This window comes from Zootoca vivipara, chromosome 11, assembly GCF_963506605.1.
Source record: "Zootoca vivipara chromosome 11, rZooViv1.1, whole genome shotgun sequence".
Taxonomy (NCBI): domain Eukaryota; kingdom Metazoa; phylum Chordata; class Lepidosauria; order Squamata; family Lacertidae; genus Zootoca; species Zootoca vivipara.
The window spans coordinates 59,494,216-59,518,778 of record NC_083286.1 but is presented as its reverse complement, the minus strand read 5'-3'; the positions used below and the strand labels follow the sequence as shown (position 1 = coordinate 59,518,778).

The 24,563-nt window shown below is 43.6% G+C and overlaps 1 protein-coding gene across 2 annotated transcripts in view; it reads right to left on the bottom strand.

Moving 5' to 3' along the window:
* The window catches only part of CELF4 (CUGBP Elav-like family member 4), a 701,688-nt gene that overhangs the window by 584,326 nt on the left and 92,799 nt on the right, over positions 1-24,563 (bottom strand). For both annotated transcript variants that reach the window (XM_060280393.1, XM_060280394.1), the window contains exon 2: positions 9,446-9,528. In XM_060280393.1, the coding sequence (XP_060136376.1) occupies positions 9,446-9,528 (83 nt within the window). The remainder of the gene's footprint in view (positions 1-9,445; positions 9,529-24,563) is intronic.

Here is a 24,563-nt window from a genome sequence, read left to right as displayed (position 1 = left end):
TCATTGCCTCCCTGGTGGAATGAGATCATATGGATGTGAATTTCAGAATTACAATTGTGTGCATTTTCTAGCTGCAGCTGTGTGTGTGTAATGATTTCTGATCCATCAATATGTCAACCCAATTAGCATATGCACTGTAAATACGATCTGGTCAACCAAGTTCAGACTCCTACTTCAGAGACAGTCTACCTAGCATTCAAAAAGTGGAAAAAGGAAAACATCAGTGCCCAGCTGGCTATCCAATATTTTCCCAGGTGTGCACACCTTCCCTCGTATGTGCAACCACCACTCTGAATGGCAAACTGAGCCCTTTACAGCACTCAACAAAACCCAGAACATGCACACAAAAATCAGGACCACTTTGTCTGTCACACTCCACATATGAAGACCAGGAAGTCCTAAGAGAAAGAAGCATATGCAATGATGGGAGTATGTATTGGAACACAAACAGATCTAGATTCAGTTACCTATTTCATGCAGCTTACAAGAAGTTTACAGTGGGGCAGTAAAATAGGGTGGAGCAGAACGCAGCGATGCTCTGCAACATATTCCCTGCATCACCAGGGGATTGGGCCAGAGCTTGGCATGCACCAGAATTCTTCACACCGTTAGACTGGAGTGAGTCAGGAGACATTCCTGGGTGTCTGTTTTAATACAAAGTCCATTGGTTAGACTTATTCAAAAGTCTGAACAAGAAGGATAGTTAGCCTTGCTGAACCCATCCTTACCTCTCTCTCTCTCTCTCTCTCTCTCTCTCTCTCTCTCTCTCTCTCTCTCTCTCTCTCTCTCTCTCTCTCTCACACACACACACACACACACACACACACACACATTCTCCCTCTCTCTTTTCTTCCCATGGCCAGTGGTGACTGGTCCATTTGAATGAATTTGGAACTGCAGTGCCCACCTTGGTCTTCTGTTAGCCACACTTTCTTCCTTACAACCAGCCCAGAGAGTGGACCTGAATGGCAGCTTCTTCATCTCTAGTTTCAGTTTTGCCTCTGTAGAACCCAACGGGGGTGGGGTGGGAACTGGCAACAAAACTGCAAGTTGGAAATGGTGAACCTTAAGTTATCCAGTTTCCCCTGCACTGCAACTAATAAAATCCTTAGTCATTGGTCATGTTGTCTAGGGCTGATAAAGTCAAACAACATCTGGAGGGCCAAAGGTTCCCCATTCCTACTATAATTAGCCACCTCTGCCTATCATTAGCCCTGCTTCTGCCTTCTTTGGGGCTCCCAGTCTTTAGCGCTACCAATAGGCACCAGACCTTCAGTCCCATTTGCTGACTATGAAGCATGCATGCCTTCTTGATAAAATGCCATGCCACAGTTTCCACTCCCCAAAGCCTGGCAAGATGTGACGATGAAGGGGAGGCCTAAGATAAGATGGAGTGTGAGATGTGCTGTAAGAACACCAGATGTTATAATGGATGGACAGATTAGACTATTTTCAGCCTCCACCTACTTTTTAATGTTTTCATTCATAAGTCTGCTCTCTCTGGGGTTTTTTTGCATTTAAATGCAATGTATTTATTTATTTAAAAAATCTGCACAATGATTTGTAAATATGTATTTTAACATCGTTATCCCCATGAATGCTTTTTTTAAAATGCATTTCATCCCAAAATACATTTCCGTTCATTCTCCGAGGTGAAAGCCATATTGAAGAATTTAGAGAAGTGCAAAATCTGAAGGATAATTGCATTACAATATGCACATTAGCTTGGGAGGTGCAGATCAGGTCAGCTTGCATTGGAATTCATAGACATCAAATTCCTCAAGCATCCTTCCTCTCTCTCAGACACACACCTGTCCTAAAACCTGAGCACTTGTGTCAACTCCTCACTCCAAAATTCTTTCACCTGGAACAGAGAGACTGAATTCTCTTTGCATTCCAGAGGTTGTTGGCATGGGGATGGGAGCAGCCAATCTTTACCTACCCTGTTTCTCATATTTTAAGACATACCCATAAAATAAGCCATAGCAGGATTTTTAAGCATTCAAGGAATATAAGCCATACCCCGAAAATAAGACATAGTGATAGGCGCAGCAGCAATGCCGGCTGCGGCAGGAGGAGGAGGAAAAAAATAAGACATCCCTTGAAAATAAGCCATAGTGTGTTTTTTTGAGGAAAAAATAAATATAAGACATGTCTTATAATATGAGAAACACGGTAGTGAAATGGAACTTTTAATGTTTACAAAAGAGATAGGACTCAGGTGTTTCATCTTAGCTGGCAAGCTTTGAAATACTGTCAAACTGACTAGAAGAAGAAGAAGAAGAAGGAGCCTTGTAATGAGAAACAGCTTCTCCCATGCCCCCCCCCCACCTTCATTTTGCCCAGATTTTATTCCATTGCTTATTGTTTGGTTGGCAAATTTGTGGGGAACTTATGAACTCATAGAAACAAAGGAAGCTCCCTTACACCGAGACAAATCACTAGTCCATCTAGCTCAAATTGACTAGCAGCAGAACTCCACAGTTTCAGACAGGGGGTATTTCCAGGCCCTCGTGGAGATACCTTCTGCATGCAAAGCAGATCCTCTGAAACAGAGGTGCAACCCTTTCCAATGGAACCAGAGTGCTGCTGTTGCCGCAATATTTTGCAAAGCAAAATAGTTTCTCCAGGCCTTTCATTCCCATTTCCCCCTTAAATCTGTCTCTCCCTCCCCCCAAGCCCAATACCTTTTCATCTTTCTTATTATTTGTGTTTTATTTTAACTTTAGAAAAAAAAGAGGCAAGATTCTCTCTAGGGAACAATTAGATCAGTTTCCCTTCAAAAAAGAGTCTTAAGGGCATAGCAAATGGTTTGTGTGCGTTCAGCAGATTCAGTGAGCCAATTGAGTCTTTTGCTCATATGCTGCTGCTGACCCAACTACAACTGACATGAGGAGGGCATGGCTGCAGAAACAGCAGCGGTAGGAGGAGGACATCCAAGAGTTCTACTAAGAACAGAGCTACACACCCTGCTAAATCAGATCCTATAGCTCGGGCAGGATTGAACCACTTCCATACAAAGTTTGCAGAATCTCACATTGAAGTGCCCACTTCCCCCAAAGAAATCATAAATGAACACAGAAAACAAATTGAGGAAAGGCTGATCACAATCACTATTCCTTGCCATGCTAGTTAAAACAAACAAAGAGATTCCACATTAAAAACTCTTATGTCCCTGTGGAGATGACAGTATCAAATTGGTGGCGCATGCCCTTCTGGCCTGCACTTTTTATAAAGACTTGAGGAATGAGATTATCACCCCTCTTTTATTGTCCATTTTGGGTCACCCAACCACTACCACGGTGTCCTTTCTCTTGGCAGATCAAGATGAGCAGGTGACAGCGATGGTTGCGAGGTTTTTAGCTGGGGCAATTAGAATAAGGTCCACTATTTGACGATTGATTCAAAACCCTAAAATATATTTTATATAATCGACTTCCCTCCCATTCTTTGTATATTGTATTGTTGCTTTATTGCTATGGCCGATGGCTGGCACAAATAATGATTCATTCCTTCAGACAAGAAGATGATATGGGAAATATGAAATCATGTGATCCTCCCAGGCCTGTAAAGATAAATGGAGGTGAAATCAACAAGACGTGGTGAGTGTAATTGATTGGCATATCCCAAGTCACACACCTGTTCTTCAAGGAAAGCTTATTTGGTTCTCAGAAAGTATCTGAGATAGTATGCAAGACCAGTTTAAGTATTCTTTGAACAAATCAGTCCAGTTGCTCTTGAAGAAAAGTTGTGTGACTTTTATTCAAAGTGCTCTTTCAATGCCTCTTTTTCTTTGGCCTCTGGCCTTGACAGTTGAGCAGGAGAGACATTATGCATGATGAAGCTTAGTAGCAAGCTACAACTGCCCAATTTGTGTCATCCAGAGACCCAAACTTTCCCTAAGAACCTGGTGTATGTGGAACTTTTAGCCTTCAGATGATTGGTTTAATTTATACACCGCCCTATACCCGGGGGTCTCAGGGCACTTCACAGAATAAAAATCAAGATATAAAACCACAAAATACATAATAAAAACAAAAACAACAACCTCCCACCACCAAAAAACACACTTTAAAGGGGCATTTAAAAAGTGGGCCTCTTTTTTATTTTATTCTTTAAAATAAAGCCTTGGATGACTTGTGCATCCTTCTTCCTAGGTCCAGGATGGAGACAAAAACTAGATTTTGAGGGAGAGGGAGCAGTTGGAAGCACAGTAGAATACCAAGGGGCTTGTCCGCAATAGCAAAATTGAAGATGAAACTAAGAAGACTATTTTGTGCCAGCTCTATTAGCAACATCATTTCCCTGCTATAGTACTTCAGCGGCAGGATGCATGATTATCTGTAGGATTACTTATCTACGGGATACTGTTACACTCTCAAGCAAATCCCAGTTTTCCATAACTTGCCAAGAAGAAATCAAACACAACACTTAAGACATTTCTCACATGCCCTCTCCTTTCTCTCCGAGGCATGGATTTTAATGGAACCTGGCATCTGGAAAGCCACCTAAACTGCTGAAGTTAACAGTTTGCTAGCTTCCCTGCTTCCCTTATTTCTCCTCTGGAGCCTTAGTAGTGATCTGGTGAGGTAATGCAAAGAGGCAGCCCCGTCTACCATATGACCTGCTCCCTCTTAGCAAAGAAGATGAAAAGTTGCCGGGAGGGGGCGGGGAGGGCGAAGAGAGAAAAAATATACCACTGTGCTTATTAGACATGAGCTCAGTTTATTCGGATCATAAATAAAAGCTGATCTTGATAGTGTAATTACATTTCACAACATTATCCTCTGACATTAACCTCAGAAGGGGGAGGAGGGAGAAAGGGGGGAGTTGCCTGGATTGCAATTTAGAATTGGAATGATGACTCTGTGTGTGTGTGTGCGTGCGCGCGTGCGTGCGTGCATGTACCCCAATAATACAATACTAATTGTTAACAATTAACATAATATTACAATTATGGTGATAATTATATTCCCACCCCAAATTTCATTTCCCAGGGGAGCCAACGTGAGACAGGGAGGGGTTGGTGGAACAGTAAATATTGAACCAAATCTGTAGAAACATTTTTCTCATGTCTCCCGCGTCATCACGGTCTAGATTACATTTGCTTCCCCCCTCCTAAATCATGGGATTGCAATTCTGATATGGTACTTCTTTTTCCCATTGCAGATTTTTATCACTCCCTGCTTTGCAGGCCTTTCCACACCTGTCCTGCTGAATGGAATCTTGGGCTGGGTTATGGTTTAGGACTTTTTAGGTGGTTGCTGTTATTGGTTTATTTTTATTTTAGATCTTGTTATTTTTGTGGAAATTGCTCAGTTTGCTTATTTTAAAATGCTTATTTATTTTCATGACTACTTTTGGGATGTCGCAGTTATGTATTTTTTTTTTCATGTTGCAAGCCACCCTGAGCATGGTACGTATTTGAATCTCTCACAAAGCACACACACACAAAATCCAGGTGAAAAATACACACTATGGTTGGCTCAATTTAAAGTCCTGCTTCCCACCCCCTCCCTCCCCTCCATCAAACAGACCACTCACCTAATTTGTCTGAAAATGCCGGTGGTTGTCCCCCGTATGAAGGATTAGCACAGATTAAGGGGGAACAGTGTTAATTGTAGGTGGGGGAAGAGAGCAAAGCTTCTCCTCAATCTGTTCTTGATTTCCCCTGTGTACGTCTGGCTGGTAATAAGCTTCCTTTAATCTGGAGGCCCCTTGGTGAAATCAGCACCACGGACATCAGTATTGATTGCTTTTGAGAAACCATCACAGCTGCTCACCCAAATTACCTTTGATATGTGACCTTTAATGTAATTACTGCAACATCAAAGCATTTCTATAAATTATTAAAGAACTAATATACTTCATCATCCCGCTATTCTATTATATGTAAAAAAACATAAACAACCACCAGCAAACAGTGTTACAGATCTGAAAGTGCCCAGACTTGGCAAGAGTTTTGCTCCGCCTCTGTGACTGTCCAAACCGCTGACACAAAGGGAAGGAGATTCAATGTTTTGCATTTGGCTCAACTTGCCGCAAAATATATCCCACTCTTCTCTTTCCCCACCCTCTCTCTCTCTTCCTCCCTCCTCACCCTTTTTTTTTTAAAGAGAACCCTCCCTCTCCTGAAAGTATCATAAAAAACATGTCAAATCCATACTTACAGAAGCTCAGAAGTCATGCAATGACTCCAGCAGCTGACTTTATACCCCCCCACATATCATGCGGAAATACACAAAACATATTCCTGTCATTTTGCAAAGCACGGCCTGGAAATGATTGCAGTAGAATATTACAGCAGTAATAGCTGTGCAAAAACACAAACATAGGCAGCCGGAAGGCAAGGGCCAGCTCCCATGTACAGAGGCCAAGGTGAGCCACACCGCCATGCATTTGCATTCATGTGCAGATTAGTTTGGGTTTTTTTAATGCCTTGATTCAGGCTTTGAGCTGGAGTGAAAGGACAGGTGCTGAATCACTTTCTTGGGAAAAATGGAAAAAGTAGAACCTTCAGTCAATGAGCTATTGGATGAGTTGCTTCTTCCCCTCTTTTTTGCCCCTTCCATCCAGTTCCTGGGTTGATAATTACGTTCCTGCCTCTCTTTTATTTACTTAACCAGATTCATATGCCACTCTAATCAATGGACACCTCTAAGCAGTTTACATAAAACACCACAAAATATTCAGCAGAGGTGCTTGTGTGTGTGTTAAAATGAGTCGACGTAAAAGTCAAAATATAAATGAAATCAGCAGTTTTAAAACAAGTACACATAGTGAAACTATATTACTTATTGTTGTTGTTTATTGAATTTATATACCGCCCTATACCCGGAGGTCTCAGGGCAGTTCACAAAATAAAATCAAGATATAAAACCACAAAATACATAATAAAAATAAAAAAAACAACAACCCAATAGCACGCGCACACACACACGCACACAACACATTTTAAAAGAGCATAGAATTCCCTTTCTAGCAGGCTATGAAAACAATACCGTTAAACTTTAGTGGACCTAACTAACACAGTATGTGGCCATATGGGAAAGCAGTAGGTCAGACCTACTTCTTGTCAAAATGTGAAGATCTCGTCACCATGTTCTTGGTCACGTGACCAAAACCAACAATATACAGCATGACCAAAAATATTGTCACCAAATGCCTTGTCCAATACACAACATTTCTGGCCATGAGCTGAACGTGTCACTTTGGTCATGAGGCCTTTGTTTTGGTCACGTGATCAGGCACATGACATACCTCTTTTTTAAAGTAAAAAAAGGGGGAAGGGAAAACCCCAACACCTGTCTCTTGAAACTGAAGCAGAGATTGCCAAAGAGAAGAAAATAGTAAGAAACCATTTGTTAGCAACGTCAAAAACAGCAACAACACTGGAGCCACTTCCGACACTCACTCACACCATGAAGGCTGGAGCTAAGCCAAGTAGGAGGAAAATTCATTTCAAAGGGTTATGCAAAGGTATCTATTGCATACAAAATATTTAGCTGTAACATGTTGTTGACCATAAAGACTGCATGAACAGTGCTGGCATATCACGGCGGTTTAGTTTATCACAGAGAACTGGAGAGCTGAGAAAATTATGGGATGGTGGAAATGCCTAGCCATATTAACCGTCTTGAGGGGTGGTGGACAAAGTATCTGTGTTGACAGAAAGTTGCCGGGGGCAAGGTTAAACTGGAACATGAGACTCAAAAAATAGGGAGCAACAAACACAAATTGTCAAACCAGAAATCTGCAAGAATTTAAAATAAAGTGTAGCGCTTCAGGTAATAGCAACAAAGCATACAAATGTCAGGATGCAAGTATTGATGATGAAAGTTATTTTTAAAGCTTATTTTTTATTTTATTTATTGTATTTATATACCGCCCTATACCCGGAGGTCTCAGGGCGGTTCACGGAAAAAGCTTACACAACTCCAACCTTGTCCCCTTTAAATTCCATATTTTGATTTCTTTCTCTTTTTTTCTTCTTAAATCCTCTGCATTTATTATACCCACACATGGGATCCCTAGTGGTCTCTTAACCAAGGCGCCAGCTTCAAATACCAAATCTAAATTTCTAATTTGGAAATAATTTCCAAAATGTATGCAAGATTCCTTTTCATCTCTATGCTTTGCAAACGCTGGTAGGCGAGACTTTGAAATTGCACCCTGAGGCTGCAATCCTTTGCATACTTGCCTGGGAGTAAGTCCCATTGAATACAGTGGGATCAACTTTGTGGTAAGCATGCACAGGTATATGTTGAAAACCACATACACACAAAGGCACACTGACTGCTTCTGCCTTCTCATCTTTCTTCTCAAATTTCTTATGTATATACAGACAAACATAGTAGCCCTTTCCATAGATGTGTCTCTAACTCTATCCTCAGTTATTTAATTAAGCCACATGCCCCTCTAGACCAGGCATCCCCAAACTGCGGCCCTACAGATGTTTTGGCCTACAACTAGGGTTGCCAGACTCAATAGAGGGCAGGACTTCTGTGCCTTTAATTGCCCTGCTCTCTTTTGAGTCTGGAAACCTTAAAGAGAAACCAGCAGACCCTTTGCTTGGGAATTAAACAAAGGGTCTGCTAGTTTCTCTTTAAGGTTTCAAGACTCAAACGAGAGCAGGGCAATTAAAGGCACAGAAGTCATGTCCTCTATTGAGTCTGGCAACCCTACCTACAACTCCCATGATCCCTAGCTAACAAGACCGGTGGTCAGGGATGATGGGGATTGTAGTCCAAAACATCTGGAGGGCCGAAGTTTTGGGATGCCTGCTGGGTAGCCAACATGGTGTCCACCAGATGTTGAAAGATTCCAACTCCCAACACCTTGATCATTGGCCATGCTGACCTGAGCTGATGGGAGCTGAAGTTGAACAACCACCATATGGAGGCCTAAAGGTTTTGCCAGCGCTGCTCTAAATTTATTTTAGCTTTTCTGGTCCTGCCGGTGTTGCTCAAACCCAATTTCCTCCCTTTCCAGATTCATTCATGTCTTTCTCGCCCAATTTCTTCCTTTTCCTCCTGGAAACTGGCTTCCCACCTCCCAGAACTAATCGAAATGCAAAAGTAACAAACCATCAGGATTGTGTTTTGTGTGAGAACGCAATAGTCAAGACTGCCATTCTGAAAGTGAACTTTGTCGGTAAAGGCATTGCACATTCCCCACCCCCAAAAAAATTCACCACACAGATATATCCATATTCTGAAAGTATTTCAAAAAGCCAGCAAGATCTGGCCCTAGTGCAGTTTACTGGATTTCTCCAGTAGGAGTTGATCTCTCCCGGGGCTAAATAAATCAGCATTGTTTTCCATTCATCCAGCGCAAACCATAAGTCACCCCAAGCAACCAGTCATTTGTGATCTCCATCGCCATCTTCCAAAAGGAAGCAAGACATTGCAAAACTGTGCCGAGCAAAAGGTAAATTCAGACTCACCCCTGGCAGCGTCTTCTGTTCGTGCAGTGCACTCTGGGCTTTTAGAGCAGACTCCCTTTCACAGTATGTTAGGAAGGCACAGCCTGAAAAAGAAAAGAAAAAGAACACATCAGGGCATATGATCTCTGCAGCATCGGACAAACATTTGATCTTCTCCAGCATCCTCTTTCCATAATAATAATAATAATAATAATAATAATAATAATAATAATAATATATTATTTATACCCCGCCCATCTGGCCGGGTTGCCCCAGCCACTCAGGGCGGCTTCCAACAAAACATTAAAATACAGAAATCCATCAAATCTTAAAAAGCTTCCCTAAACAGGGCTGCCTTAAGATGTCTTCTAAAGGTCTGGTAATTGTTGTTCTCTTTGACCTCTGGTGGGAGGGCATTCCACAGGGTGGGTGCCACTACCAAGAAGGCCCTCTACCTGGTTCCCTGAAACCGGCAGAAGGCCCTCGGCACTGGACCTCAGTGTCCTGGCAGAACGATGGGGGAGGAGACACTCCTTCGGTTATACTGATAGCCAACTTTCTCCAGGGAGCCTGCAATTAGAGAGTGGCATTCCATAGGCAGGCTGGCCATCCTTCCGTACTGTTGGTCCTCTAGCAACTAGAAGATCAGAGGTCCACTGCCTCCGAGTGTGGAGGTTCTATTTAACTCTTATGGCTACTACAGAGCTTTCCTTCCTCTGGCAGCAAGGAGATCCCATTCTGCAGCACTTTGGGTTTTTTTAGGTACAGTGGTGCCTCGCTTAACGAATGCCCTGCTTAACGAAATTTCCGCTTAACGAAAGGATTTTTCGAGCAGAGCTTGCCTCGCTAGACGAATGCGTTTTACGAAAAATTCGTCTAGCGAATCGCGGTTTCCCATAGGAATGCATTGAAATTCAATTAATGCGATCCTATGGGCAAAAAAATTTCAAAAAAATTTCAATGCATTCCTATGGGATTCACTAGGCGAATCTTTCGCTATAAGAAAAGACCCGTGGAACGAATTAATTCCGTCTAGCGAGGCACCACTGTATGGGTAATAAGTAGATGGGAAAGTAGGAAGCATGGCCTCCAGGGTTTCAGGAACAAAAGTTTCCTAGGCCTACCTGAAGATGTTGGGGATTGAACCTGGGACCTTCTGCATGCAGAGGAGGTGGAGAGCTGAAACAGTGGTCTTCTGAGTATACAGGTAGATGCTCATATCATCAGTGATTGCCAAGCTGGTGGGCATCTCATTAGACCAGCAGAAAAAAGGTCTTTCTCATTATCTGACATCTGACTGCCTCCCTTTTCCTTTCCCATCAGTCAAAACTCACCCATTCACTTGTTGTGGTGAGCCTCCTGCCTGAGAAGCTCCCCTCCAGCCCACATAAAACTGTTCTGGAGGGTCTACATCAGTGTTTCCCAAAGTGGGCGATACCACCACCCCCGGGGGGGGGGGGTTGAATAAAAATAAGGTGGCAATGGGAGCATAAAAAAAGAAGAGCAGAGAAGAAAATGTTTGAAAAACTGTTCATACGTTTCATCTGTTGTGTAAAGACATTTACTAACAGGTTGGGTGCTGTTGTGGGATGGCGACGACAACACCTCCCCTGGATCCAGTGATCCAGGCTTGGGAAGTGGATCACAGCTTTCCTGACTATTTCACCAATGGGAGACGCTCTACAGTGCCCCCCCCGGGGTGGATCAGACTGAGCTGGCAAGCCTCGCTCCAGTCCTCCACATGGTATTTTAATCCCAGGGCCTAATCCACCAGTTTTGAAAAACCATTCCTATATGTTCGATCTGTAAGTGCTCTGTTATAGGACATAGGTAGAGATATAGATACATTTTTAAAATAAACAACCCAAATATTTCTCACTGTATCTTTATGTTGGTCCACTTAAGGGAAATATGGGGGGCACTGAGTTTTCTTTTCTTTTCTGAAAAGTGGGCGGTAGGCCAAATAAATGTGGGAACCTCTGGTCCACATTCATAACTACACACACAGAGAGAAAGTGAGAGGCACATTTCAATAGAGCATTCTACCATGTTCTTTCCAGGAAAGAAGAAAAAAGCAACAAGCATCATGACTTTGGGACACACAGGAGGGAACAAAGTTTAGAAAAGGAGAATGGAAATGCCCTGAATCCATGAGGCTGCTCTCCTGCTCCTACTCACCCACTCAAAGGGGAATGGTTGGATCCAGGGTGATGCTTAGGCAAAGCAACAGCAGAGGCAGCAGGGTCCAGTCTTCGCAATAGCGAAGGCTGCTCTGTTAAGCCACCTGGCTCTTCCAACACACACCTGAGCCTGTGTTGATTCATCAGCACATTTGGCAAAGAAGGTCTAGCCAGCTAGAACTGCTGCAGGAATAAAAGAAGGGAGTACGGCCTCTGGACTTCTGTCAGGACCCTAAAGCCAAACGTGGAGGAGCTCCAGAAGGAACAGCAGCTAGCAAACTCCCCCACCCCACCCCCAATTCAGGAAAAATTTACAAAAAGCTGTGAGAAACAAGAGGAGCAGAAATTGCACCTGTGGTCTGCCTTTGCACTCCAGGGGCAGGGAGAGCTCTCCTGTGCTTTTCTGATTAACCCTTTTGCACCCATTTGGACTCAAACTCACAGTGCATCACTTACTCTTTCTGGAAGAGCAGAGAACTCAGCACTCGTCTTTTTTATATATTTTTTTAAAGGAAAAGCCTGTCTCATGCAGTGGTTGATTTAAGAAACTGTACCCAAGGTTGCTTATTTCCTCCTCCCTCCCAACCCATTTTCCTTTTGTGTCATGATTTAGTTTTGTGTCTTAGAATGCTAGGCCTGAGGACAGGGAGTTCCTTGTTTATAATTATCTGTAGGCCACTGTGGCTGAAGTGTGGGCTTTTTCTCTTTAAAGATCTGCATAAAAATGGGGCAGAACAGACTAAAGGTGGGGCTGTGCAGAAAGAGGATGGAATGTATATGGGCCACATCTGAAATGTACATTTAAAACACTATGAAACCACTTTAAACAGCCATTGCTTCCCTTAAATAGACCTGGGAACTGTAGTTCATTAAAGGTGCTGCTAGTTGTTAGGAGACCCTCCTTTTGCAGAACTACAATTCCCAGAGCTCTCTGGGAGGAGGGCTTGATTGTGAAACCACTCTGGGGGAGGTAAACAGCCACCTTCTGCATCAGTGTTTTCCCACTGCTGGAGTATTGCAGATCTCCTTGTCGGGACATCTTAGCAAAGTCATGGCCCTGGTTAACCATCTATACTACCTTTGCCTAGTGTTTTCTTTTTGGGAGGGGCTGGATGCAAACAAAATGTTAGAGTGATGAAAGCAACTGTCTCTTTTACATTCTCTTTTCTTTTCTTTTAAGGCATAAAAATTACGCACACCACCTTTCAGCCAGTCAAGATGGTTAACAAAATATCCAGGACATTATCAAAGCAAAATATGAAAGGCCAAAAGCGTGCTGTATACACAAATAGAAAACTTTAATAGAAGCATTCACACACACACACACACACACACACACAGAGAGAGAGAGAGAGAGAGAGAGAGAGAGAGAGAGAGAGAGAGAGTTAAAAGCAATATAACAAGTGGTTTAAGGATCATCAACCCATCCATTCCACCCTAAAAAATAAGATAAAAAGTAGACAGCAAATTAAATCAATTTGTGATTTAAAGACTATGCCTGGCCCCAAATAGATTAGAATGTTACAGCTCCCAGGAGGTCTTGGCAGGAACCACCATGATTTGTGTGGTACAGGGTAAAGCCCTCTTGCTGACAGTCCCACATCTAGCATCTGTCAGCAATGTCATTTGGGCAATGAACACATGGGTCAACTCTAGAACTCGCTCCAACAGGAGGCAGTGCTGGCCAACTTGGATGGCTTCACAAGAGGTTTGGACAAATTCATGGGAGGTGGTACTCTCAGTGGCTACTAACCATGATGGCTATGCTCTGCCTCCATGTTCAGAAGCAGTAAGGTTTCCTGGGTAGCAGCTGCTGGAAACCACAGAAGCAGAGAATGCTGCTTCCCAAGAAGAAAAAGCCTCCCATGTGAGTGGCACATTTGGGGTAAGGCAGGGAAGAAGCAGAGCATAACTTTGCACCAGTGCTGTAAACTGGGAATAATCCCAACTTCACCTTCCTCCACATCTGCAGCCATAAGAGCAGTTGGAAGCTAAGGGGTTGGAAGAATAGTTAACCCTGGTTAATCCTAAAAATATTTAACCCTGGTTAATCCTAAGGGTTGGAGGAATAGTTAAGCCCGGTTCCCACACAAGCACAGCATCTCTGGAAACCTCTTACACAGAGAAGGGGAACTTGTAAGAAACTGGAGATTTAGCACTAATAAATGCATTCATCCAAACAATAAAATATTATTATTTGAAAATGCAGATTCCTTGACATTTGCTTGAGCTGCATGATTTGTTGAGTTCAGGTTGCCTCAGTGCAGAATTTGGCCTGCATCTCTTCAATATTTGCATTTGTTTGTTTGTTTGAAACGGCAACAGCAGCCTCACAAACAATCACCAAGCACAGACCACCCTGCCTAAAGGAGGCATGACAGCAAGTGTAGCGATTCCTTCTGCCTGTGGATTTATATTCTGCATGCAGAAGGGCACTGGACTTGCTGCGAGAGAAGGAAGAGAAAGAAAGCTAACGACTTCCTTAAAAGATAGTCAGTGGGTAATCAAAGGGGAAGCTATGCTTAAAATTTAATTTCAGTGCTAAATCATGCCCTGAGTGCTCTCTGCTGACCAAACAATGAGGGGAGTCTCTGCCACCAGTAGCAAACCTGGAGTAGTTGATACAGTCTAATTAGGCTGATCATAGCACACCATTAGAGAGATAAACTACAGAGTGTAAAGCTCCTGTAATGGTGGCTATATATTTCCTCTTCTGGTGATGGCCCCATGACAGGCGAGAGTAATGAAGTTCTGCAATGCTTCCCACACTGTGGCCGTAATTCAGATGTTGCAGGTGGCAAACTCCTCCTTTCATTATAAAAACAGCATCCCCGCTTCTGAGATCCATTCAGAGCAGGATGAGTTATTGGGAGGGAGGAGCTGGGATGAAAATCTCCCTCTTGCTTTGGGAGCTCAAAGGACAAAGGGCCCCCAAGGCCTGAGTGTGTGTGTGAAAGGATCACACTGAAGTGAGGGTGGATTCCATGGATTCAGTTGGCTGAGAAGAACCTCCTGGATCAGGCCAATGGCCCATCCACTCCAGCATCCTGCTCTTTGCCTCAGTGGGAAACCCACAAGCAGGATCCAAGCACAAGAGCCCTCTCCCTTTCTGTGGTTTCCCAGCAACTGATATTGAAGCATTGCTGTCTCCAACTGTGGAGACAGATCATTGCCACCAGGGCTAGTGGCCATCGATAGCCCTCTCCATTGCTGGAGTACAAGAATGTGTCTAAAGAAAGCCAAGAACACTCAAGGAGGCTGCAAAGCATAGCCAGGGAGGAACATGGCTCAGGGAGAATGGCTGTCGTGTGGGGGTAGAGTCCAGAGGGTTAGGCAGAGAGGCTTGGGGGGTCAATTTTGACCACTGGGTTTGCAGTTCTCCATCTTTGCTCTAGAGCCTGGCAGAGTTCAAACTTTCCATGGTGGAATCAGGAAGGCCACAGGGCCTGTTCAATGACTTGAAGCTATATGCTGCAGATCCATCTCTGAAGGGTCATAGCTCAGTGGCAGAACATCTGCTTTGCATGCAGGAGGTTCCAGACTCAATCCCAGGCACCTCCAGGTTGGGCTGGGAGAAACTCCTGCCTGAACCCCCAGAGAGCCACTGTTGGTCAGTGTAGACAATACTGAGCTAGACAGATCAACAGTCTGACTTGGCATATTATATTTCTATCCCACCTTTTCTCCAAGGAGTTCGAGATGGTAGTGTTTTATCCTCAAAACAACCCCCTGGGTTATGTTAGGCTGAGAAGCAGTGATTGGCCCAAGGTCACCCAGTGAGCTTCATGGCTGAGTAGGGATTTGAACCCTGGTCTCCCAGTCCTTAGTCCAGCACTCCAACCACTACACCACACTGTCTCTCATGGTATAAGGCAGCTTCCCATCTTCCCAAGCTACAGAAAGCTCTCTGGATGGGGCAACCCCCTGTGTGTTATTCTGGCTCTTTTAAGAGGAAGACTTTGAGAGAGCATCTTGAGTTAGCCAACACCCCAAGCACAGCTGTGAGCTTGGCAAATAAAAAGGGGGGGACCTCTCCAAACATCTCACTTCCCACCACACTGGACAACTCTTTCAGCTAGAACATACACATCTGGAAACTCCCAACCAGTAATTACCTGTCATCCTATCGAACCACAGTCTCTAGGAAACATGAGGATATATCAAGTGCTCTCCTGGGAGGGCTAGGTTGTTAAAGTGAAGAAGAAAAAATATCTAGGAGCTGGAGAAGGGAGGAAAGGCGGGGTGGGGGAAAAACCTTCTATCTCTGCTCTATTTTAATTTCACCACCAGGGGATTCGACAACATAAATAATAATTGCACAGAACACAGATGGATAATAATTGTAGCAAAGGTCACACCAACCCCTATAATCAATCCCTAAAGAGTTTTGAGGGTTGGAACACAATGGAAAAGGCATAATGTGGTTTTATAAGGATGTAAGGAACTGCCTTCTGCTGAGTCAAACCGCTAGGCTGCAACTTTGATGGGGAGCCATTCTTCCACATCACAGGCATGGTGGTCCCAGCCCTGACATTTGAGAAAGTGGATAAAGATATCATGTGGGCCTGAACCAGGAGCCTTGTTCACACACCACACTCTGGTTCGTATATCCATTTTACTAATTTTTACAAGTTAGATTTTTCTTATGCCCCCCCCCCCGCTAAGCAAATCGAGGAGTGTGCTAGTTGTGATATCAAAAGCATTGGTGTGTGGGGTGTGTGTGTGTGTTAAGGTGTTCTGTTCATAAAGATGCCATTCTGCTCTGATTTAGTTTGCCCACAAACTGCTGAAAAACATATTCCTTCTGCCCCTATTGCATCGAATCATCCCCTCCATCCCCAGATGTATTATCCAGACCTTTGGTAACATTGCAGTGATACATCCCTTGGGAGGAAGATGACGCATATCAGCCAACTATTAATAGTTGTAATTAAGGGCTTTCCCCCCCTTTTCCTTTTCCTTTGGCAGGCGGCCATGGCTCTCTTGGCAGAGAAAGGCACCCCATTTAGACCAGAGGACAAGCACTTAACATCCACCTTAAGACCTCTACTTGTCTTGAATTTGTTTAGGTGATTCCCCCCCCCCACACACACACAGGTAGGCAATGAACTCACCCACAAAGTGGCTTTGCAACCTTCAAAGGATGATATCACCGTGCATGTCGGGCACTCAGCGCCATTGTCTCAGTGAAGCAGGCCCATGCATACAAACCAGGAAGCTGATTTATACTGAGTCAATTGGCCCATCTAGGTCCAGACTGGCTATGGTGATTGACAGCAGCTATCCAGGGTTTGAAACTAGGGACGTTCTACATGTAACACAGATGGACTATGGACCTTCCCATGCAAGAGGGACTTCTCAAAGGAGTAGAAAGGGGTAAGAACACTGGAAGATCCCCAGTGGATCATGTCAAGCTCAACATTCTGTCTTCACGTATGACCAGTCTTAGAAGCTCCCTTGACACCATTTACAGTGGTACCTCGACTTACAAATAACTCAACGTACGAATGTTTCGAGTTACGAACGGAGCTCCGTCCACCATTTTGGATGTGGTTTGGATAGGATTTTTTCGACTTACGAATTTTTATTTTTGTTTTCCCCATTGGCTTCTACTTACGATTTTTTTGACTTACGAAGGTCCGTTTGGAACGGATTAAATTCATAAGTCGAAGGACCACTGTAATAGCAATGCCCTGTTGCTTGTCTCCAGCCTCTGGCAACAGAGGAACATTGCTCCTAATCACTTGGCCACTTGGTCTGTCCCAGTGGACATGAATTATTTTAAAAGCCCTTAAAAACGAAATAAAAAATATAACTAAGCTGCTGCCCATCACAACATATTACAACAATTTATTCCAAAAGTTCAATTATAGAGCTGCAGCCTAAATTAGTGACGTTTTACTTGATCAGTCATAGGAATGGGTTGGTCAGCTGATTAACTGGCATACTGTATAGGTAAAACTTATATCTCTGAATCAGGATTAATGGTTTATTTTGTTTTAAGTTCTCCAGTATCTTAGAAGAGGCATTTCTCCTCTGTATGAGAGGGGGTGCCCCTCCATGTTTTCCAAATCCAGTTTTCCTATGCACATATTAAAAACTGTTTACAAATCTGCTGCATCTGATTAATTAGCACCTTCACCTTGATTAAAATGCTTGGTTGTGAAAGTTTCGCTGAGCTGCAGGGCTGTCACAGAACAGCCTGGAAAAGTGCACTGCAGCTCGTGAGCTGATCCAGATCAGGTGAGCTGGAAAGCCAACAGGAGCCACCTGGGGTGGCCTTATATAACTGCTACCTGATTCCCCCATTCTGAGCAATGTGTCTGATGAAGTCGAGAGAGAGCAAATCAATGTGGGTATGCTCCAGGTGTTGTGGAATACAACTCCCATTGCCAGTGATTCAGTGCCACACTATGTACTTGAGACTTTCAAAAGTTCTTGTAGGTGCCCCTCATCCAGCCCATGGCTGGAGCTGGTGGGAGTCAGCTGTCTTAAATATATGGAGGGCACCATGTTGTCTGCTCTTGTTCTAGAGACTGCCTTTTGGTAGCACCTGCAGTTTAACTCAATAAAACCCCAATCTAATTGGAGGCTGTCTTAGTTTCCTTCTGGAAACTGGGCAGCCTGCCTGCAACAGTTTACATTTCCTCTCGCTTGGATTTTAAACTTCCAGTTGATTGGGGGGTCTGCTCTTGTTCACACCAAGGGATCTGGCCTCTGCTTGAAGATCTAGCCACTAGGTCCTGCTGCCGATACAGCACCATCTCAATAGAGTTTTTCTCTGACAAAATTAGCAAGGACCACTCATTGCATGAAAGATGTGAATACTGAAGCAAAAATTGGTTGTTAGGGCTAACTCATTATTAGAGCCTTGATTCTGCAGGCACAGAGCAAAAAAACAACAATGCGGAAACAGCACCACTGGCAGAACCCAGCATCCATAAAAATGGATGGCATTTGTTTGCTTTTAAGGGCTACCAAGCTATGCTCGGAAGCAAATCATTGAAGCTCAATGACATCTCGGGAACCCCAAGGGTGACTGAATAAGAGGTCCAGGGTTTGCTGGGGATGTTGAAACCAGAATGAAACCAGCAAAAATCGGAAGAAGGAGGGCGATGTAAGAGAGGTTATGCATATCCGCCAAACCCACATCAGACTTTTGCTTATCAAAAAAAGCACAGGGTGTTCCACAATCAGGGACTGTACATCAGAGGAAGGGTCAAAAACAGAAGACGTTTGTATCCTTTATCCGTTTCATCATGAAGCCCTTGTAATTCGTTTTACATCCATAATTTAATGCTCTAATGTCTCCAGACCTCTTTTCTAAATGAAAAAAAAAGCCAGAGTCACTGAACACTTTCTGAACTTTTACATCTTCCTGTGGAATCTCCTTCAAAGCTCTTTGAAGAAGTCTTGAGATCAAAATCCTCCAACTGTCACCCATCCCCCAACCCCAACTACAAAATGGTAACACTATGAATCGAAGAATCCAGAGTTGAGGTCAAGCCAAGCAAAATTTCGCATGGTTTCCCCAAGATACACTGTATACCATAAATAGCTGATCCATTCAATTCATAATATGCCAGATGGGAGTCAAAATTTATCAGAGGACTTGGTTTTTCCTTGCAGAGGTGGGGTATATTTTTTACCACTTTCCCCTAGGACAGGCATGCCCAAAGTCTGTTTCGGGGGCCTAATTGAGCCTGCTGGTGGGTTTAATCTGGCCCCTGTGGCAGTTTATTTCCTGGGGTGAAATCCTTAAAAAACCTAAACAACTTCAATCCTAAAAAAAGCTCAGCAACTTTGGTTGGCCTGTTGGCCTGGCTCCCATGGCCCTTCACTTCATCAAATCTGGCCCTCTTTGAAAAAAGTTTGGACACCACTGCCCTGGGGGGCAGAACCACTTTTCAGATGTGGTGCCCACCATTTTTCCTCCACAGTGGTGGCCACCCAAAAATTTTATCTCTGGCCAAAAAAACAAAAACAAAACAAAATAAAATATAAATGCTGTGAGCTTCCTCCCAAAACATCTGCAGAATTTGTTCTCCCTCTCCAAAAAATAAATCACTGAAATCCCACCCCCAACATCTCTCTGGTTTGGAGACTTTGAGAGGGCATTTGCACACTGCTCTACATGATAAATATATATTTATTGAAATTACACTCTGACCTTCCTTCTAAGGGAGCCCAGGGAGGCAATCAACAAGTGAGAGAAGAAGAAGAAGAAGAAGAAGAAGAAGAAGAAGAAGAAGAAGAAGAAGAAGAAGAAGAAGAAGAAGAAGAAGAAGAAGAAGAAGAATTTAAAACAATTACAATGCAGATACATACCTTACATAAAAGGCTTGTTGAGAAGTGGGAGTTATTCAGTAGGTGCTGAAAAGATGACAGAGAAAGTGCCTGTCCAATATTTAAGGAGAGGGTATTTCAAAGGGGACCCTGCCTCAGCCCCAAGACACTTAATATATAGGAGTCTACATTTTGGCTGAAAATTAAGAGAAGAGCGTTTTGGCAATGGAACCAATGATCTAGGAGTGCATGGTGGGCTCTCCTTCCTCGAATAATGGAATGGTAGAGCTGGAAGTATCATATAAGGGTCATCTAGTCAAACCGCCTGCAATGCAGGAATCACAGCTAAAGCATCCCTGCCAGGTGGTCATCGATTCTCTGCTTTAAAATTGCCATTGGAGAAGAGTCTACCACCTTCCAAAAGAGTCGATTCCACTGTCAAAAAGCTCTCACCACCAGAAAGTTCTTCCTAATGTTTAGTCTGAATCTCCTTTTTTGCCATTTGAATTCATTAGTTCAGGTCCTCTCTGGAGCACTGAAGGGTCTAACTCTGATTTCCCCTCCAATTCCATGATTCTATGAAAAGTTTAACGAGAAAATTCTGAGCTTCCTTCTTAATCCCCCCCCCAACCCCTTTCCACTTTAAATGCCATGAGCAGGCATAGGCAAACTCGGCCCTCCAGATGTTTTGAGACTACAATTCCCATCGTCCCTGACCACTGGTCCTGTTAACTAGGGATGATGGGAGTTGTAGTCCCAAAACACCTGGAGGACCGAGTTTGCCTATGCCTGGCCATGAGTATTGTTGTGGTAGTACTCTGGTCTCAGGAGATGGAGTGTTAGAAGTGAGTTGTGGTTGTTTTGCTTGGCTCAGAGTTAATATGAGTTATTTCCCATTTGAGGGCTCAGCTTACAGTGGTACCTCGCTAGATGAATGCCTCAAAAGACGAAAGCATTTTGTGATTTCAATGGAGACTCGCAAGACGAAGTTTCCTATGGTGCGCTTCGCAAGACGATTCCCCCCCGTCCCATAGGGTGCCTCACAAGACGAATTTCCCCCCGTCTTGCGAGGCACCCTATGGGAAACCGCACTTCAATGCGTTCCTATGGGAGCCACTTCACAAAACGAATTTTTCGCTATACGAAGCGACTCGTGGGACGAATTAAATTTGTCTAGCGAGGCACCACTGTATTTCCAAGCTCATCTGATGATGGAGGGGAACAATCACCCACCCAAACGTAGCATATAAGTGAAACTCTTTAATGCACCTGCATTCAGCAGGCTGCAGATTCATGGAGAGAGGAAGAGGTCAATTTATTTTCCTCTGGGCTAGCCAAAGTGGCTGCCTGTCTCTCTGTTTTAAAACAATCCTAATTCCTTCTTCCAGAGTGGACAGTCCAGCCATAATCACATCAGGGTCCCTGCGACTGCTTGCTTTTGCTGGAGACACAAATCAATGGAAGATTTGTGGTGCTGGAAATGTTTTATCCAATATTTTCATAGTGATTAAGTGCTTTTAAGGAAGGCTTAGCACCTTCTCTTTGAAAGGACCTGGACTTTAACATTCCTTTCCCTTCTCTCTCCCCCATAAGGGTTGTTCAAAGGGGATATATTTGCAAGACCTGCTGCATTATAAGACTTACGATGGTCAATAATTTGTCAACAGGGAGCACTGAATTTTCTGGGCTGGATTATGCAAGTTGGGGAAGTCTGCATATTTTTGCCTAAAACATTCCAGCAGAGGGAAACTACTGTATTCCTCAATTGAGCCATATGAGCCTCATGAATTGGGCATGTTTAGCCTGGATCAGAGGAGGCTGACAGGAGATATGATAGTCATCTTCAAATGTCTACAGGCAGTCACATGGAAAAAGGAGCAAGCTTGGTTTTTTTCTGCTCTGGAGGGTAGGAATTAATCCAATGGATTCAAGTTACAAGAAAGGAGATTTTAACTAAACATCAGGAAGACCTTTCTAATGGTAAGAGTTGTTTGACAGTGGGATGGACTCCTTTGGGAGGTGATGGACTCTACTTCCTTGGAGTTTTTTTCAACCGAGGTTGGATGGTCATCTGTTATAGATGATTTACTCACGATTCCTGCATGGCAAGGAGTTGGACCAGATGAGCCCCAGGGTCCCTTCCAGTTCTACAATTCTATGATTAGATAGAGCCAAGGCCACACAGAACAGAAACAGACCAAATGTTGGAAGGACGGTATCCAACGCCCCTTGTCTCAATACCAATTGCAAGATTTTCAGGTGACTATGAAGATGGACAGGGGGTTGGACTGGATGGCCCTTGTGGTCTCTTCCAACTCTACGATTCTATGATTCTCTATGACAAGAGGCACTTAAGGGATTGTCTCTTTAGGTCCGATGCAGAAAGGGATCTAACCATGATGGCTTCTACCAAGAGCATGGTTCTCACTTATTAAAAATACCTGGGCCAGTTACCTGTCAAAGCTCCCACTTGTCGTGCTTAGAATTGCTTTCACAGATTTTTGATTCCAGTTGATGCCCTCGGTGGTGTTGGATGGACGCCACAGCACAGTACATTATGAAGAGAGACTTTGTGTGGGCAACCCTGTGTGGAGGACCTGTGCCACTATTTATTGCAGTGCCCGTTATATATAGACTCAAGAGACCGATTCATAAAACCCCTGTTTCCGAATGGAACTCACTTGAATAGGGTGGAAAGGGTGAAATGGCTGCTGAGCGATGCATATGACTTTGTAACTTATAAAGTAGCACTCTATGTGTTGGCAGCTAAGAAGATCAGGAGGAAAGAACCAGATAAAATAGCGGTCAACTGCAAAGGGGACTGGGATATTTAATTTGGCACATTTTACTAGAGAACCTTCTGCTATTCTATTTTATGCAACAAACAATCTTAGTAGTTGTGACCGTGGTTTATATTGTATGTGTGGTGCCTGATTATTTTGATGGTTATTGCTGTTTTTCCTTTTGTTATTTTTCTGAATGATGTCATGGCCTATGGCTAGCGCAATAAAAAATTATGTATGTATGTAGAGCCAAGGGTTTTGTGTAGGGACCTAACAGGCTCCAGGCAGTCCGCAGCACTGCACAGAGGTACATTTAGATGTCTAAGGAAATGAATAAGATGGGTAGGCAGAATCAGAAAAAAGGGGTTCACAGAGGGGAAAGAGGGCAGGGAACCTAGTGTCCATCTCAAAATATTGGGGGCACAATGAGCTATTTCCTAAAGATGCTTCAGGATAGAGCACTTGCTTTGAGTGTACAAGCCCTAGGTTTTATTTCTGCAGCTGCCCCTAAACTGTAAAATTCCAAGAATATGTACCTATATGAGACCATAAGAGCCTGCTGGATCAGGCCCATCTAGCTCAGCATCCTGTTTTCACAGGGGCCACAAGCAACAATCAAGCACAAGAACCCTCTCCCCTCCTGTGGTTTCTGGCATTTAGAAGTATGGCTACCTCTGACTGTGGAGGGCAGAGAACCGTCATTGTGGCTAGTACCCACCGATACTAGCACTCTCCTCCATGAATTCGTCTAATCCTCTTTTAAAGCCTCTTCTTAGAGGTTGGTGGTCATTACTGCTTCCTGTGTGGGTGAGTTCCATAGTTTAACTATGTACATTTAACATGTCACCTTTACTGTATAGCTTTTGTCATAGGAGAATGACGCTTCTCCTTAAGCACACACTTTCACACACAGGGATCCATCCTGTTGTGCTGACTGCAGATTGTTTCAACTGATTTTCATACTGTATTTTTAATACTGCTGCATGCTATCGAGGTACCTTTGGTGAAAGGTGGGCCCCAAATCCAATAAATGATAACAACAGTAGAATAAAAATAACAGGGATATAGTACAATGCAATGCAATTTATACAAGGCACCCTTATAAACCAGCAATACTAAAAAGAAATCACACATTCTGCTGGTGGAGGCTGAGGTTCATCAGGGCAGTCTGCCCTCACCCCTGCTCCACCTTGTGGATTTTAAATCATACCAGTGGTAGAACATAGGCTTTGCACATAGAAGGTGCTTGGTTCAATCCCAGATAGGGCTCAGAAGGTCTGCTGCTGCCAGTCAGTGCTAGGAACAGTGAGCTAGATGGACCGGTAGTCTGACTCAAGATAAGGAGACTTCCTGTGTTCCTATTTCTGTGCCATATGAATGTTAATCACAGTTTCGTGCACCACCCTGCTATATTTAGATTTAGATGAAGGTTAAACCATTGTTTGAAATAAATACAATTTGCTTTTCTTTTCTTTCTTTTTTACTGAACTGCAGTTTTCAGACTGTTCACAGGTGCTTTATATGTTTTTAATTCTCCTCTTTCTTGTAAGCCACTCTGAGAATGCAGTTATAGAATGGGATTTAAATGTTATTAATTGGTTTTCCACTTAATTAATTGATCCATTAATTAAATGGCAAACTATCAAAATGCGACCAGGTAATCCCTGGTCCAAAGGGAATCAACAAGACACTCAGTCTTTTTGGGGGGGAAGGGGGGTGATGACAAGGGATTAATTCAAAAAGCCAAGATATTTCAGATGGCATCAGCGGCCATCACATATTGGAATGAACCCTACTAGCATACTATGACTAGAGATGTTTCCATGTCCCCCACCCCAGAATGGGCCATTGCCCAAGGGGGTTCCAAGGGAGGCACATTGCTAGGAGGAA